This window comes from Haliotis cracherodii, unplaced genomic scaffold, assembly GCF_022045235.1.
Source record: "Haliotis cracherodii isolate W230 unplaced genomic scaffold, xgHalCrac1.p SCAF_2, whole genome shotgun sequence".
NCBI lineage: Eukaryota > Metazoa > Mollusca > Gastropoda > Lepetellida > Haliotidae > Haliotis > Haliotis cracherodii.
In genome coordinates this window covers 51,602,752-51,619,745 of record NW_027266275.1, presented here as the reverse complement: position 1 = coordinate 51,619,745, position 16,994 = coordinate 51,602,752, and the positions used below count along the sequence as shown (strand labels likewise).

The following is a 16,994-nucleotide window of genomic DNA, read 5'->3' as shown; positions in this document are numbered from 1 at the left end:
ATGCTCAGATGGCCATTATCTCCCACTCCAAGACTCTGGGAGGGTGTATAGGCAAAAAGGGTACTTCCATGACACAATCGTTTCAGGGGACAGAGAAGGAGAGGGTATAAAACTTCATGTTTCCGGCAACATTCGATGCCATCCTGTACTGTAATTCTGAATCCACGGGAATCATCTATTCGCAGAACTGTCGCCGGAAATAACCCCAGAATTCCAATTACGGTTAGATTAGCTTTTACAAAAAATATATCGACTGACGAAAACAACGGTTCATCTCCAAAGCGACAAACTCGGTCTGAAAGAAGTGACTGAATTATAGATGCGGGTTGACATGACTGGCTGGAGACGGTTTGGGAGACATTCTGCATAAACAAGAAACAGGCGATTAAATATTCAATATACGTAGATTCTCATCTGCGCCTAGTCAGTGTATATGAGGTCATGCGATAAGCTGCTACAGGAAACCAGGATGGTCCCTGGGGATCTGTAGATGACGAGTGTTGCGTATTGGCTTTATGATTCTAATGCACACGGTAGTTATTTGGCGTTCTGACTTTGTCACAGTGGCCTCAGATTGTGAGGAAATAATGTCACGGAATCGAAAGCCGGGTGTGTTGAAGTGGGAGGGTGTTGATCTTGGAGTCGACAGGAAATATAGTATTCACACCCAGATATGTACCAATGTCCATACTATATAAACACACACACGCACCCGTTCTGCAAACAACACAACATATCTATTTTGAATGAATGCTCTAGTTAACATGTAGGCGTTACTGTAGATGGAAACACGCTCAAGGGGACAGGTGGCTCAGTGGTCTATGGTGTCTCCATTCGCTTAACAGAGATGTGCTAGGATCTGTTGATCGTAGATTAAAGTCCTTGATGAACTCATAATAGAAAACCAACTGTTTTGTTAACTAATTCATCAGTGCATCCTAATAAATTGATTTTGTCCCTAATGATATGGCGTCTCTCTTTTACCGCCCACTCAAGCACACTGTGGCCATACCACACAGGATCGTAAACCCCAGACAGATTTCAACACTTGCCAGTTCCCAAGAGGCGGCGGGACTGCGTAACGTGCGTCCACAGGAATCTAGTAATGCTACAACGTCATACGGTGTGTCGAGATATATACTGAACCAAATTAAAAAGATCACAATCCTAATATTTTAACCAGTTATCATTGAGGGCTCTTATTGTGTATTTAAACAGTAATGGCCACGTATTGTCTTCAGATAACACCCGTTTTTGTGCAGGTGAATCGATCAAAATCATGTGTACAGCACTATGGTGGCAAAAGTGTTCTTTCACGTGCAAGTGGCCATAGTACCGCACGTGTTTTCAGCCATACTTGTTAGCAGTCATTAACAAAAAAAGAAAAACACAAGAAAACAAAAGTCTTTACGGCCATTTGTCATGCCACGCCTTACAAATGTGGAACGTGAACGTGCCGTTGGCATGTTGCAGACGGAACGTCCGTAGCTGAAGTCGCAAGGACGATGGGTTGTAGTCGACGGAGTGTTTATGATTTACAGACGCGTCTACAGCAAACGGGTACCACCGCTGATCGCCCTCGGCCAGGTCGACCACGTGTGACGTCACATGCAGAGGATCGTCAGATTGTCTTACGTCACCTCCGTAACCGATTTTTGACGGCTACATCAACCAGAAATGAACTGTTTAGGGGTAGACTGAGTGCGCAAACTGTTCGAAACCGTCTGAGAACTGCTCACCTTCAAGCACGACGGCCATACTGCGGGCCGATTCTGACTCAATTACACAGACGTCAACGTCAGTTGTGGGCACAGCGACACTTACGATGGACTCAGAGGAATTGGAATCAAGTCGTCTTCAGTGATGAATCCCGATTTAATTTTCGATTTGCTGATGGTAGGGCGAGTGTGTGGAGGCGCCGTCATGAACGTTACGCCCATTGTTGTGTACAGGAAGTTGACAGATTTCGAGGCGGAAGTGTCATGGTGTGGGGTGCTTTCTGTGGCAATGCACGTTCCAGGCTTCTTGTCATCCGTGGCAACCTCAACGCTGCTGCTTACCGCGACCAGGTACTGGCACCAGAACTTCTGCCTTTTGTGGCAGCACATGGACCCGGTTTGATCTTCCAACACGACAATGCCAGACCCCACACAGCAATTTTGACAAGGAATTTCCTTCAGAATGCGGGAGTCAACGTCATGGACTGGCCGTCAAGGTCTCCCGACCTCAATCCCATCGAACACGTCTGGGATGCTCTTGGCAGAAGTCTGCACACTCTCCAGAACCAACCACAGAAATCTGCAAGATATTGGCACCATTTTGCAGCAACAATGGCGTCGTCTTCCCAATCATGTGTTCACAAGCATCACAAGGTCCATGCGGAGGCGTTGTGTGGCAGTTGTCAATGCACATGGTGGCCATACACGCTACTGAACTTGTGTGCCATCAGATTCTCGTGCTTGGGACTTATGATTTAAACTGTTGATGTTATTACCGAATACCGTAGGTGCTTGGAACAAATTATGGTTACCACCGTTAATTAAAATCCTTCTTTGGACATTAATGATAAAACATAACCTTCTCTGATGCATTTGGCCGTTGTATATCATATATGGGATTACTTTTAAAAATGTGTTTTTAATTTGACTCAGTATACATTCCGATACAGCAGTGACAATAACTTACATTCACATTGGGTGGGTTTGATCAAAATAGCACTGGTCGTTTACCAATTTGGTGAAACCTGGTGCTGACAGATAATAACCAGGGCGCATCTGGGATTTGGAGCCATGCAAGGCGGATCCTAACACATTTAAGGGACATAACTCTGACACTGAGTTGCAGCGTCTTAAACCACTAGGCCACCCGTGTTCCCGTTATGTGAAGAAGCTGAATATAGAAGTGTACATCATGTAATTGGGAATTTGGGAATATTGTATACGTTTTACGATCTGTATACATTTTGGGGCCAAACGTTTTATATTTTGCAATGCACATTTCTTTTTATAATCTACTGGAACAGGCTGCATGGTGCATGGTTTCTTCGCCAGCGAGAAAGTAAACTTCCATGATGATTGTTACCAAATATAATATTCAAACAGGACAGCGTTTGAGAAAATGTTGGCTTTCATTGTAAATGTCAGAATGGGTGCTTGCGATGTTCCATGAACAAAACAACTTTGAGAATCAGCCAATCGGTTTATCCGTGTAAAGATTACATTGCATATGGATAAAAGGTTGCGTATATGTAGTGTTGTGGCGTCAGGCACGACTGGACATACTGGCGTGCAGGTCTCGGGTATGATGTGGAATGAATGATAGTGAGAGTGAGAGTGAGAGTAAGAGAAGGAGGCGGTCCGGAAGGGACGATAGACACATTGAGTAAGTGGTTTTAACGACTCGCTCAGCAATATTCCAGCTATATGACATGCAAGTAATTGAGTATGGAGACAATCCAGTGACTGATATAATAAACAATGATCCACGTCGTCGGGGTCCGATGACCTGCAATCAACCAATTCACAGAGCCTGACAATCCGATCCATTCAGTCACGACCAGTACAAGTCTCTATTCTATAACCCGGAATCCCCACGGGGCGAGAGACGAGAGAGAAAGGGGGAAAGTAAATATGTTGTTATTGTGGCTAGCGTATCCTTGAGTATAATATGAAACCAATTTAATTTACGACAAACCCAATTTAATCGATCTCCTTGACAGTCTCAACAAGAACGACTTGTGGAACAAAGATCAATATCCACAGGCATTGTCTTCTGCACCTGAGATTCTTTTGTAAATTTGCCTTTTTCCAACTCGACATTAGCCAAGAAGCCCAGGTCAAAGAACATGTACACCTTCCGAATCACGGCCAACTGGACATACGATCGGATACTAGGGTCATTACAAAATGCTGTATCGAACTGACCGACAAGCTCGATAACTTCTTGATCGATCCGTGGAAATTGATAGACTAGGGGCAGTTTCAGAGGGACCATTCGTCTCTTTCAAGGCCGACGGGTTTGACTAGGTTGCGGAGACGCTGGCAGTCCACACGAGCAGGATTTTACGCCGCTTCAATCATTTTACATTTCCGAAAGAAAAAACAGACCTGCAAACAAAGGTTTAAGAAGTTGCTTTTTCTTTGAAAAATAATAAACGCTTCACGAAGATTTTGCGCGTATGTTTTATTTATCTACCCCGCAATTACGTAATAATTAAGTTGTAGGCTATTGAAGTGAATGTTGTCTGTGAGGTCGTTTGTTGATGTCACTTTGAGGACAATCATTTTGGTCGTTGGGTTCCACGTTCAGGCAACACCATACTTATAAGTCACTGTGACCGATATCGAGTTGAAGAATTGGCATCACCAAGCATGTGATAAGGATTCGAAAACTGAATATTCAGCAAGGCGCCAACGCTTTAACCACTGAACAACCTCAGCGACCTTCTTGGCCAAAGTGTTGTGCGAAAAGAATTTGGTCAGTTACCTTTTTGAAACTGCTAGGACTGCAAATATAACCAGCCTAGCCATCTTCATGTGTACAGAACAGGACGCGCTGTCTTATAGCGACGCACATCGAAAGGATTTAGGTCGAATATGACAGAAAGAACGAGCCTTTTACGACAGCTTCTTGCAATTGTATGTCCTCCGTTATTACCAAAACCATTTCTTATGCAAAGCATCACCAATTTGCGGTTAGAAATAACTTGCGTAAAACATAGAAGTGCCCTTGATATTGCTCTTAGTTGATATTTGCATGTATCAATCTGTAGTGCACCACATGTTACAACTTAACCTGCTGATAATTTGCCTTCCATCCACTATATGTAGATGGTGTTGTAATGGATTTTTTTTTATGGGCTCTGGTGTGATGTATCAATAATTACCCATCCATTTTCCAAGGAGACTCGTGAGGTCAGCTGTAGAATGGCCTATAGGTGAATCTGACTGTATTAAATAATACCCTCTGATTCAACATGCAACAATGCTGTACAATTCTGTCAAGAGGTCAAGACGAACATACTTGGCAGGGGAATTAAGAAGGAAATATAGTGCTGGTTGTAGCCATGTTCAGGCTCCTCAAAAACCTGCACAGCCTACAGTGGACAATGCCAAACGTCATATAGCATAGTTGACAACAGATAAAAAGACAAAATAATGTCAATCCCGATCTGATGTTTTTAATCCATTTTCTATAGGTCACTGATGCCCGAGTTATACAATTTATATGAAAAAGAAAAAACATTAATCATGTCCAATATCACAATTTTTATTTTCAATGTATAGTAACAATTTGAGATTTTACATATAAAGGTTGTATATACAAATAAACAATATAAACTTTGGGACAAATGATAATACCAAGTTGCTTATATAATGACTCATTCTCTCATGCTCCCTCCAGACACTCAATCACAGATAGGAAACATGAAAACATATTTACATCAAATAATAAACAAATGTCTTCAACAGTAAACAACACCATCTGATTGTTGTTTGATGCTAGCTGTCCAGGGTGTTGTTGCATGATGAACTTGTATATGTTGTTCCCACAGCACCTAGCATCTACAAGACAGCCCACATCTCGTCAGCAGTGAGACACTACGGTATGGATGCCAGGTCAGTGATGCTGCTATTAAAGTATGGACGGATGGATGGACATCAGATGAAGAAAATATGTTTTGTCACACCTTTAAACAATATAAGAAATTGTTGTCACGTAATCACACATGCTGTTGTTGAAGTGATGCTGTCACAGATGCTCCTGAATCAAGTCCTGATGATACATGCTCAGTCTTTCTTGGTGGACTCCTGCAATGATAGGAAATACACCATGTCACATTTATAAACAGCCTAACTTTTCATCATACAGATGTATCGTATACCTATGCATATATACAAACAAATGGTGACGCACTTCAAAACATATGAATAAATAAAAAACACAAAGTTGATGTGACTGGAGCTCATGGGGGTTCCATCACTTTCAGTTCAGGTGTGTGTGTGCTAACACATTTGTCCTGCATTGCAGCAACCATCATTCCATTTGTCTCAACAGATATTGAACAGATATGTCTACCTCGCTTTGTACGTGAAAGATGTCCTTTAACCTTTGCAGGCGCGGACTAGCAAGCTCATTAGGACATTAGGTATGATAAGCTATCTCTGTGCTTCTGCTACTCACTGGGTTGCCATTGGTTTTCTCCTCCTCTCCCTCCTCCAGGATCGGTGATGTCTGCAACATCATAACCAGAGCTGTCATGCCTTCCTTCATAGTATATATACTATTGTGTCCATTTGAATAAAATTCTCAAACCCCTTTGATCCTGTTCCCCAATTTAAGGTATTATTAAGGTGCTATCAAGAAACAACAATGTATCCAAAGTTTACCTTGCCAGTGTCTCCCTTTTCGAAGTCTTGAGCTGGTGCTGTCTGCTTCTTCTTCTCCTGTTCGATGATGCTGAAGAACTCCTTCTCAGCCTTCTCCACCAGGTCTTCTTCTTCCATGGGAGCTTCAACCTCCTTCTCTTCCTCCTGGAATAAGGAAACAACATTAACACAAGAACGGAATTCTTGTGTTGCAGAACACAAGAATCTCCTCCCCTTGTGTTACTGATGACTCTTAGAAAAGAGGCTATCATTAATCAGAGCATTAATTTCACCCTGTCCCAAGTGGCGCCATTGAGTGAATGTACTTAATTCTGTAATAAGAAACATTATGGCCATACTATGTCAACATATGAAATGATAGCAAGCCAGCCAAAAACTGGTCTGTAGAATGAACACTGATCACTGCCAATAGGATAAGATGGTACAGGTCACAATTGAAGGTGATTCTTTACTTCCCATCTGCTCCTACTGGTAACTAGCAATACTGGGCAGCCATTACTCTCACCCTCTCAGGCCACCTGTCAGCTCATATGAATTGCCCTTTGGGACACATTGGGACAGGATTAACTGCACCTAATATGTCCATGAATCTGTCCAAACAGTAAGGTTTGTTTGTTTGTTTGTTTGTTTGTTTTATACCGCCGCACTCAGTAATATACCAGCTATATGACGCTTGGTCTGTGAATAATCGAGTCTGGACCAGACAATCCAGTGATTGACATCATGAGCATTGATCCACGCAATTGGGATACAATGACATGCATCAACCAAGTCAGCTAGCCTGACCACCCGATCCCGTTAGTCGCCTCTTACGACAAGCATAGTCGCCTTTTACGGCAAGCACAGAATCTTTACAGGTCCCCAACGGTAAGGACAAATGAATTGTTTGTATGCTTGTTTGACTCAGCAATATTCCATCAGTATCATGGCAACCTGTAAATAATCGAGTTTGAACCAGACAAACCAGTGGTTGATGTCATGAGCAACATCCCCACTGTATACCATCAGGGTACAATGTTTGTTTGTTTTCTAATGCCGGACTCAGTAATATTCCAGCTATATGAAGGTGGTCTGTAAATAATCGAGTCTGGACCAGACAATTCAGTGATTGATATCATGAGCATCAATCCACGCAAATGGGATAAACTGACATGCATCAACCAAGTCAGTGAGCCTGACCATCCAATCCGGCTAGTCGCCTCTTTTGACAATCATGGTCGCCTTTTACGACAAGTATGGGTTGTTGAAGACCTATTCTCCAGCCAGATCTTCACGGGTTCAGGGTATGATGACATGCAATTAACCAAGTCACCTAGCCTGACCACCCAATCCACATGAAGTGCCTCTGACAACAAGCAATACAGATCATGGGGGACAACGTAGTATATCAGACTGACCTTGTCCTTTTCCTGCTGACTCTTGGTGCGTTCCTTCAGCTTCATCTCCCTGTGTCGGCCCTCCAGGATCTTCTCTCGCCGCGTCTCCCGCTCAAACATCTGTAAAGGATATAAAGGAACCAAGGTCAGGTAATAAAAATACAAAACTTATTTTCTTCTGTAAGAGCCATTATTAGTATGGTGGGTGTATTCAAATCTGTGAAACAACCCTATAACCATTCCAGTCGTGTCTGACACTGTTGACATCATGGAGAAGTATGAAATTTGAATATGCACTCAATCAAATATGTTCACCTCTGTTGTTTCTAGATTTTGTCATCTAAAATGTCTAGAAAATAATATCGCAATATATGTTGACAAATGTCGATACAAATCATGAAAATGTCCTGATGCAATGTGTGTCCAGAAACATCCCAGCATAATGGTTTTGTGTATTTTATCTCCTTCCTGTAACACAACACAGTGAAGACGGTGTGTGACATGTAAGCTGCTTACCGCTGTGACAAGGTTCTTCTCATTCCTTTGCATCGTGTACAGCCCCTCGGACAGCTCCAGCAATGTGGTCGTACCATCCTCCGAGCCGCACGCCACCAGCCTGCCTGCCTCCTGTACCCGCAGACTGTGCAGGGGGACGTCACATACCTGGCAACATCACACAGTCATCACTGGGGCTCCCATGAAGAGCATCTTAAACCTGATCAGTTACTGGCTCCAAAATTACACTGACATAACACAGTGAGATTGATCATAGCTCACTACTAACATGAAGTGATAGGTTTGTTAACATATGTAGACTTTGAAACCTCTAACAATTTAAGTAATATCTACATATTTCTTACATTTGTATACTTATCCAGCATTACTATATTTAAGGATGCATTACAGGATAATGCAGGATAAATAAAAAAATTAAAAAATCTAAATATTTTTTTACCTTTGTATACTTATTCTGCATTAATCCTTAATGCATCCTTAAACGTTTAATGCAGGATAAGTAAAAATTCTGTCTTGGAATAGAGTGAGACAATGAATCCCAATATTATGGTGTATGTTGGAACAAAAGCATTGCAAATGATTTTGACAAAGTAAACACAAATTATGGATAACAACTTCTTTAATAACCGTGAAGGCGATGTTTCGGTACAGATCTTTATACCGTTGTCAATCAAGATTGATTTGTATAAGAATAAGTTTGCATAGGCCCACTAGCAAGATAATGGACACAGATAATAGTGTTTGATAGTGAATGCAGGTAACAAGTCAAATATAAACATACTTGTAGACTGAGGGTGGGGTCATTCTGCTTGAAGATGATGTCCCAGACGTCGAGTGTACCATCCATCTTTGTGATGAAGTACACTGCTGGTCTGATGGGACTCCAGCATCCGTCTGTGAGGTGGGATGGGTACTGCCTGGAACACAACCGCAACTTAGGAAACTCAACAGAATGATTCATAAAACACACATTAATTCCAACTACTTGTACATGTTGCTTCATACACGTCATACTAAATAACTACTCACTTAGACCACATGATGGAAGAATCCCTGATGTCCTCAGACCACAACTGAAACAAGAAGGAGAGTGTTGCTATAAAGAAAGAAACAAAGAAGTTACATACTATAAGTTGTAGCAGTATCACGAGGGGTTTTATGTGTCGCATGTTTGCTTTTATACCACAAGCCGGAGGCAAGTGGGATAAAACCTAACGAGGGACGCATAAAACCACATGTACCACGAGTGATACTGCTACAATGAGTTTATCTTACCTACATGTTTTAATTTGACATTATAAAGAATTACAACAAACTCAAAATTGATAGAAAATAGCTGAGGCGAAATTTACTTGCGCTTTGTCAAGTGACTTTCTTTGACTCGCAAAAAGTGTGAGGTTTCATGCTTCGAAGCAGGGTATAAAGGATTTATTCTCTGAGAAATTTATTTCCCTCCGAGGCAGGATACATGGTATTTTATCAAGATCACACGGACCAATCAGATCTCATAATTCTGACATGGAGGTATGATGAAGTAATTTGTACTCTCCTGTGCGAACTCACAGTATCGCAAGACTGACATGACTTAACTCTGGACTGCTATGACTTGATCATACAATGGATGGCATGACATGCTTCCCTGACAAATGAACCTGTCTAGTTTGTTCTTAACGCAGTATAAATACAGTATCTCTTTGCCAAGTTCATTGTTGATTTCTGTTCAAGTATGAGATTGAGAAAGAAATGGTACTCATCAAGAAAAGTAATCACACTCAGTGAAAAGTTCACAAGCTTTCCAGGCTGTTTTCCCACTTAAAATTTTTAAACTAATCAGACTCCAGCACACAGAACCATTCATTTTTCAACATTATGTGAATGAGTGGGTTGTATGCTGGGGACAGCAATATAACAGTAATTGTTTTACAATATCACAGCTTCACCACAGCAGCCTGGGTGATCTTGGTGCTGAGACAATCTCCCATACGTTAACATGCACATACGATAGTTATAGCGCTAAGATAGCATTGTGGAAAGGGAACCTGGGCCCCGTTCCACAAAGCAATCGTAGTGCTACGACTGTCGTAAGTCTATGTTAAAGTATGGGAGTTACGTGAGTGAGTTGGGTTTAACGCTGCTTTGAACATTATTCCAGTTATATCACGGCTTGTCAGCTTAATGTGGGAGGAAAGCCCGAAGTGATGCAGGTCTTAGACGTTTACCACTTCGGTGAAACCCACGAGCACGGGTATGGTAATCGGGGCGAACCCGGATTCGAACCCACAATCATAGGTTTCTGGCGTGTCCAGGGGACGCAACTCTGCACCACGAATCGCGGCACCTTAGACGACTGGGCTACCCGTGCCCCTCGTATGGGAGTTACGATCGTCTTAGTGCTATGATCACTTTGTGGAACGGGACTCCACATCTGTTCACTCTCTTTTGAGTTGAGGCAATGACTATATTTCTTCTAGATAAGGAAATAAGCACAACTGATTAATACATACCCTGGCACACCAGTCTCCGACACTGAGGAAGTTTTTAGGAAAGTGAGGGTTTCTCTGTAGAGAGTAAACTGGGCCAATATGGCCAGAGTAACTGGCTACAATCTTCTCTCCGGGGGTCTTTGCCTTCCTGTTGCAAGCAATCACTGATCCCTGCTCTGTACCAACCATGAACTTGGTCGGCTGTTGGAGAACACAAATAACAAAATAAGAAACATTTCACAATTTCATTTCCATGATTATACTTTCCATTATTAAACATCAAACAATGTTAAACTCCATGCACATAGACATTACATTTACATTATTAATCAACCATTATACGTTATTACACCATACAGGTTTCACAAAATATATTGTGACATAGGCGGATCCAGGGGGTGGACCAGCAGGTCCTGATCCCCCATTTCGAAACCAAATGTAGGATGTTGTAGGCAGTAAAATTGACTAAGAGAGGATTTTGATATTTAGGACCCCTCCCTTTTAAAAATGCTGGATCCGCCCTTGTGTGAAGAGTTGTGTAAATGTTGTAACGTGAGTGTCGTGTGCAGGGTTCTTACAACATGGAGAGCTTCAGTGTCAGACATTTATAACATGCAGTATATTCTATGTGTTCATCCTAAATACACTAATGCAAGTATGTTGCTGCTGTGACATAAATCTCTCTGGACATCAAAGCACATACCAGTAGTTCTTAAAAACAACCAGGTAGGACAGGACACAGAATCTAACACAAACGAGATTACAACACAAAGCTTGACATGGGTCTATCGTGGCATTCCTATAGACATGCTGTCAGTGAATGACAACATATCGTCTCACCATCATCTTAAACTCCTCCAACAACTGACAGTATCAAGAATACAAAAATCAGAATTATCAGATCATAAATGTCCACGTTTGAGAAAATAATGAGCACTGAATAGCTTTATGGTATACCCAACAGAGCTTATGTTTTAGTGCTGACCCTTAAATATGTTAGTCATCATCAAGTAAAATAAATGGAAAATCACTTCTGCATCTATCAATATGATAAATGCTGATATTTGAAAAACATTTAACATTAACTATGTTGCTTACAAGTATATCCTTATATTGAAGGCCAAGTTATGAACACAAAATTTAATGTTGGTAGAAACCAAACAATATCTACTTTTAATAGATTACCCAGTTAAACAAGAATTTGGAACATTTATTCTGAAAAGTAATCATCAATTATACAGATTTGATTTTCATGTAACACCACACTCAGCATTATTCCAGCTACATTATGTCGGCCTGTGAGTAATTGAGTTTAGATTAGACAATCATGTGCTTGATATAACAAGAAACAAGCTGTCATGACACGATTTCACAATCAACCAAGTCATTGAGACTGACCATCCAATCTTTTCAATTTCCTTGTACAACAAGCACGGGTGTCTGGGGACCCATTCTTTGCTGGGATCGCCAAGGGGATGCAATGATGTATTGTACTTGACATACCATTGTTGGTTCATACTCCAGGCAGTAAGCTCCCTGTGCTTTGGTCAGGTCCTGCTTCTTGTCCAGGAAGAGTTTCTCTGTGGGTTCCCCCAGCTTCCGGATGTCCCACCACAGTACCTGGCCGTCAGTGGATGCAGAGAAACATTCTGTGCCTGTCTTTGACTGGATCCAGATGGCCTTGTAGGCAGGGTCACGGTGACTCTGCTCAATAGGCGTCATCTCCACTGGTTGTGATCCCTTTCTTGTGTCCCAGTACGCTGTAGTGACAAATGTTGTTTTTTTTTAAATCACTGAAAGGTGATTACATTCAGAGCACCTCTTGTGAGAACTTCACCAACCCCGGCAATCCCAGCATAAATCGTTAGGGTCCTGTGTAGAAAACGTATGCCCGCACACCAGGCAGGCCGTCCGAAGAGGATCTTCCTTGCTCATATTCCAGATTCATTATTTCCAGATGTAATGCGTAGTCAATACGATGTAGTAGGGAAATACATTAAAGGATATATATATTCCCTATCACTGACAGTACTCGTCTCCACTGAGTAGCGATGAGAAAGAGAATGATGTGACAGGGGTAATCATGTGATCACATTGTATAGGTTGTTATGCACGGGACTACAATGATGGTGGGATGTGTTCGAGTGAATATTGTTTTTAGAGGCTGGAAACGCTGTTCAAGCACTTTTCCACGAAGAGGAAAGAAGAAATGCAAGTGTGATATAGGATAAGTTCAAAAGTCATACATTTCTTGAATTCTAAACTAATTCATTTATGAAACCAATGTATGTCAAATTTCTCATTATATCAAAGAACATTTCCATAAATAAGTGAATTCTGTTCAACACAGATTTGAAAGGTATTTCAGTACAATGTGGGAAGAAAGCCTAAATGGTTTCAACACTTGCCACCCACAAGCATGGGTATGATGCTGAAAAACCAGGAATCCTTGCCAGGGCGAATCTGGGGTATTAACCCACAATCACAGGATTCTGGCACATCCAGGACACAACTCTGCACAACAATTGAGGCACCTTAGACTACCAGGCACAAACTTATTCATGAAAGCATCTCTGTTTTACAATACTGCTGAAAAAATATATGAAAAAACAAACCAATTTGTCCATTGTAGCATCCCCCCAGCAACACATGGGAATCCTTAGGGTTGTACTCCAGGCACACCAGTGGGGAGACCGGCTTTAGGGTCATCTCGGGTTTGTTTGGGTTCTCTGTGAATGAAGTAATTAACTTCATTAGTTTCAACTATTTCTCAAAGTTTCTAACAGGTGAAAGGTACCATATATATAGGATTTGCCACATATCAATGTAAGTTGCTTCCATGGAAAATACATACCAACGTCCCAGATGTACGAGTCCATGCTTGTATCTGGAGACGACCCTTGGAATGTCAGATTACAGTATGCTACTGCCAGTTTCCGGGGTCCATCAGGGAACCAGGAGATGTGTGTGGCTGTGCGTTTAACCTCATTGGGATCTCTGTTGACATAAAGATTCACATTAGTACACAGAATGGTGCTGACAAGGGTTTTAAGGCACTTTCAATTTTGCTTCCCAAACAAGTTATGGAAAAGGAGAGCGATTTTGCAGTTCAAGCATATCTTTCAAAGCAAGAATGTCAGCAAGTTGCAGAGTGAGACTATGACACTCCTCCTTTTGCTAATGGCTCAGATTGATTGTTTAGTTAGAGAAAAGCTTCTTTTTCAAAATGATCCCACATTTTTTGCCACATGTGGATACAAAGTGCCCTCCCTACCTTCATGGTTTCGCAAATGAACACCGAGCTATAGTAATATGTGTAAGGTGTTTTCCAATTAAGTTTAAATGCTCTTCTTAATGGAACACATTTTCAGTAATCACAAGCGAGAAGCCTCAAGCTACTTTGGAAAGGCAGTCCTACCAAAGTAACAACCACAGAATTACAGGTCCATACAGTCTGTGTGTGAATCCTACAGACATTCTGCATGTACAACGAACTTCGATGACAGCTAGGCTACTCCACCACCTTAAAGCAACACAGGTACAACTCTGTGATTCTTACCTGAAAACATTAATAGTTTTGGCTGATGGTGTTTCGTCCACCTGATCCACGTCAACGTCTTCAAAGTATTCCTCATAGATGTCAATAGCATTGTTCTGTTTGATGCAGTGCTCCATTACCTGCATAACAAATACATGGTTATGATGAAACAAAACCCCACCATAGTCATGATAGTAGCATGGTATGCTATATTATCGCGGTAGTTAATTAATAGTGGATCGAAAGGACGAACACTTACTAACCTATTATATATTTCATATGCAAAATGTTGTTCTCTGTTCAACTTTTATGACACATCAATTAGACTGAACGATGTTGATTTCCTTTACCGAGTTCGGTAAACAAAATACCTGTCATTACCTGTCAAGGGCAGGCAACTCTATATTATCACGTTATCACTATCTTGTGGTGTGATATGTGTGTATTATGTGACTTACATCACTCATGTTTTGGATTATGCATAATCAGTATGCATACAACCTAGGGGCATTGTCCAAACAGATGGGTTCTTTTCCAACCAATTTTGAATGGAGGTAGGGGTAATTCCACTTCAAAAACATTCCAGAAACTATCATAAAAAAGTTAACGAGTATACCTACGAGTAGCCGTGACAATGAAACATTGTGCTTAGATTTGCATAAGTAAACACGTCGACAGGGAGTGTTGATTACGAGATGTATCGATATCGCGATAATATAGAGTCATACTATATTAATAGGGAGTGAATAAGTATTGCTTTACTCCTCATTTAGGACTATGACAACAGGGGACAGCAGAAAGAGGCTTCTCACCTCGTACACATGTTTGGCGTGACAAACAAATGAATTAACCACTTGGCCACCCCATCACCCCGATAGTCTTAATATTTACATAATGTCCATAAAGTTTTCATTCCCATAACAAAATGTGGCATCTTCATAAACTTTCTAGAAGGAAAGTTAAAAAATCAGCTTATACACAAACACATTAGTCTCATGTCAACATACATTTATCAATATTACTTCTTGTTAAGGATTGATTTAAGACATAAAAATTAATTGTTCCATAATCATGATGATGAAGAACTGACTTCAATATTTTTGTGTGTTTATGGAGGTATAAACGTAAAAACGCAAAGCATATTGAAGACACTTTGTATAAATGAATATGTCAACAATAATAACTTCACAGACTGTTTGTTTAATTATTAACACACAAAAAGATGTAAACAACAGTATGATTCAGTGAGACAGTTCAGCGCAACAATGGAACAAAAACCCTGCCCATTCTATTATCAGCCAATAAGGAAACAGGTGTTTGTTTTTTCTGGAAACATAAATGCAACAATAATTGTTTGGTTCGCCAACTTAATGCCATACAACCGTATTTTCTTATTATAAAGTATAGAACAAAAATAATAATTGAACATTTTGAACTGTTTGACTTGACTGATCAATGCATTACTACTTACACTGCCCAGCTGCTGAATGGTTGTAATGTACATCTCGTCTTTCTCTACTTTCTTCCTGTATCTGGTCACCTGTTCCACCTCACTGGCATTGACATCCTTTGGCCAGCCACCTTCGACATGGTTTATACCACGGGAACTGGTCTCGAATCTCTCGGTATTCACCTGCAATCACCACATAAATCAGACACTATAAAAAATGGTTAAGAGATGATGGGATCCAGGGTTAAAAATATTGTTTGCACAAAACTGCAAAAAATTATTTGGTACATTCTACCTAGGCCTAATGGCAAATGTGGTTGTAAATAAAATATCATATAAGACATTGGCTCCAAGACACTGAATGTTATCTTACAGATACAGATGATGAAGTATTAGAAAGGTACTTGCCTCATGTTCTGACATTTCCTGCACACACTGAAGTCCATTATCTACTGGATTCCTCTCCACAAAGTTTGAGGTTAGTGATGGATCAGGGACGATGTCAACATGTAACTCTGCCTGTCTGTCAGCAAAGTTACACTGTCGACCGAATTCATTCCGCTTCTTTGTGTAGACGTAAACTATCTCCATTTTGCTAGTTGGTGTTTCAAAACAAACTTGAAACTGTAGCTCCTTGAAATCTACAAAAAGAATATAATGTTTGACAATACATGAACACTTTTATTTGTTTTTAAGATGAATATCATGGGAATATCATTTCCGATTTTTGTAACTAAGCATGGGCTAGGCCTCAGTTAGGAATCAACACTACTAGCCGGTAGTACCACCCACCACAACATTCCTAGAAACACGATACAATCTATATAAACTATATATAAACCATAAGAAGGTTCTTATAACCTAATAGATCTGAAATTATTCTTTGCAACAACAACAAAAAGTACAGTAGAGTTAAAAAGCTAAAATGACTGCAATATCCCATAGCCGAATAAAAAACAGGCCTAAACCACATCACTCACCAGCGATGCAGTTCGTAGTTTTAAATATCAATACACAGACATAACATGTACATAGCAACGTTGCACCAGCGATGTCAAAGATGTGTCAAATGTATCTGGATATACTCAAAGTTCCGAGATCGTAACATGCATACCTTCGAATGGTTCAAGAAATGTGTTTCTCTCTGACTGAAGGCTCAATCGGGTCGCTTGAAGAGTCGCCTATGGCAACGTTGTATTGCGCATGTGTGATCGCCAGTTACTCCCAACTTCCGCCGGAAAC

The 16,994-nt window shown here is 40.9% G+C and overlaps 1 protein-coding gene across 1 annotated transcript; it reads right to left on the bottom strand.

Annotated features, from left to right (window-relative positions):
• Positions 1–5,257: 5,257 nt before the first annotated feature.
• LOC139469233 (dynein intermediate chain 3, ciliary-like) lies at positions 5,258–16,928 on the bottom strand. The gene is made up of 15 exons (XM_071251372.1): positions 16,867–16,928; positions 16,161–16,393; positions 15,774–15,935; positions 14,324–14,442; positions 13,619–13,761; positions 13,380–13,493; positions 12,268–12,524; positions 10,786–10,965; positions 9,311–9,354; positions 9,063–9,198; positions 8,282–8,428; positions 7,787–7,885; positions 6,390–6,533; positions 6,184–6,234; positions 5,258–5,810 (listed from the first exon to the last, which is right to left on the bottom strand). The coding sequence occupies exons 2-15, from the start codon at positions 16,341–16,343 to the stop codon at positions 5,790–5,792; spliced, it is 1,800 nt and encodes a 599-aa protein (XP_071107473.1). The 5' UTR covers positions 16,344–16,393; positions 16,867–16,928; the 3' UTR covers positions 5,258–5,789.
• Between the last annotated feature and the right edge of the window lie 66 nt (positions 16,929–16,994).

Coding starts and splice junctions, on each gene's coding strand:
- LOC139469233 (XM_071251372.1), bottom strand. CDS start 16,343: ATGGAGATAGTTTACGTCTACACAAAGAAGCGGAATGAATTCGGTCGA. Junction 9,199..9,310: donor TCTTCCATCATGTGGTCTAA/GTGAGTAGTTAT, acceptor GTTGTGTTCCAG/GCAGTACCCATCCCACCTCA. Junction 8,429..9,062: donor ACCCCACCCTCAGTCTACAA/GTATGTTTATAT, acceptor TGATGTTGCCAG/GTATGTGACGTCCCCCTGCA.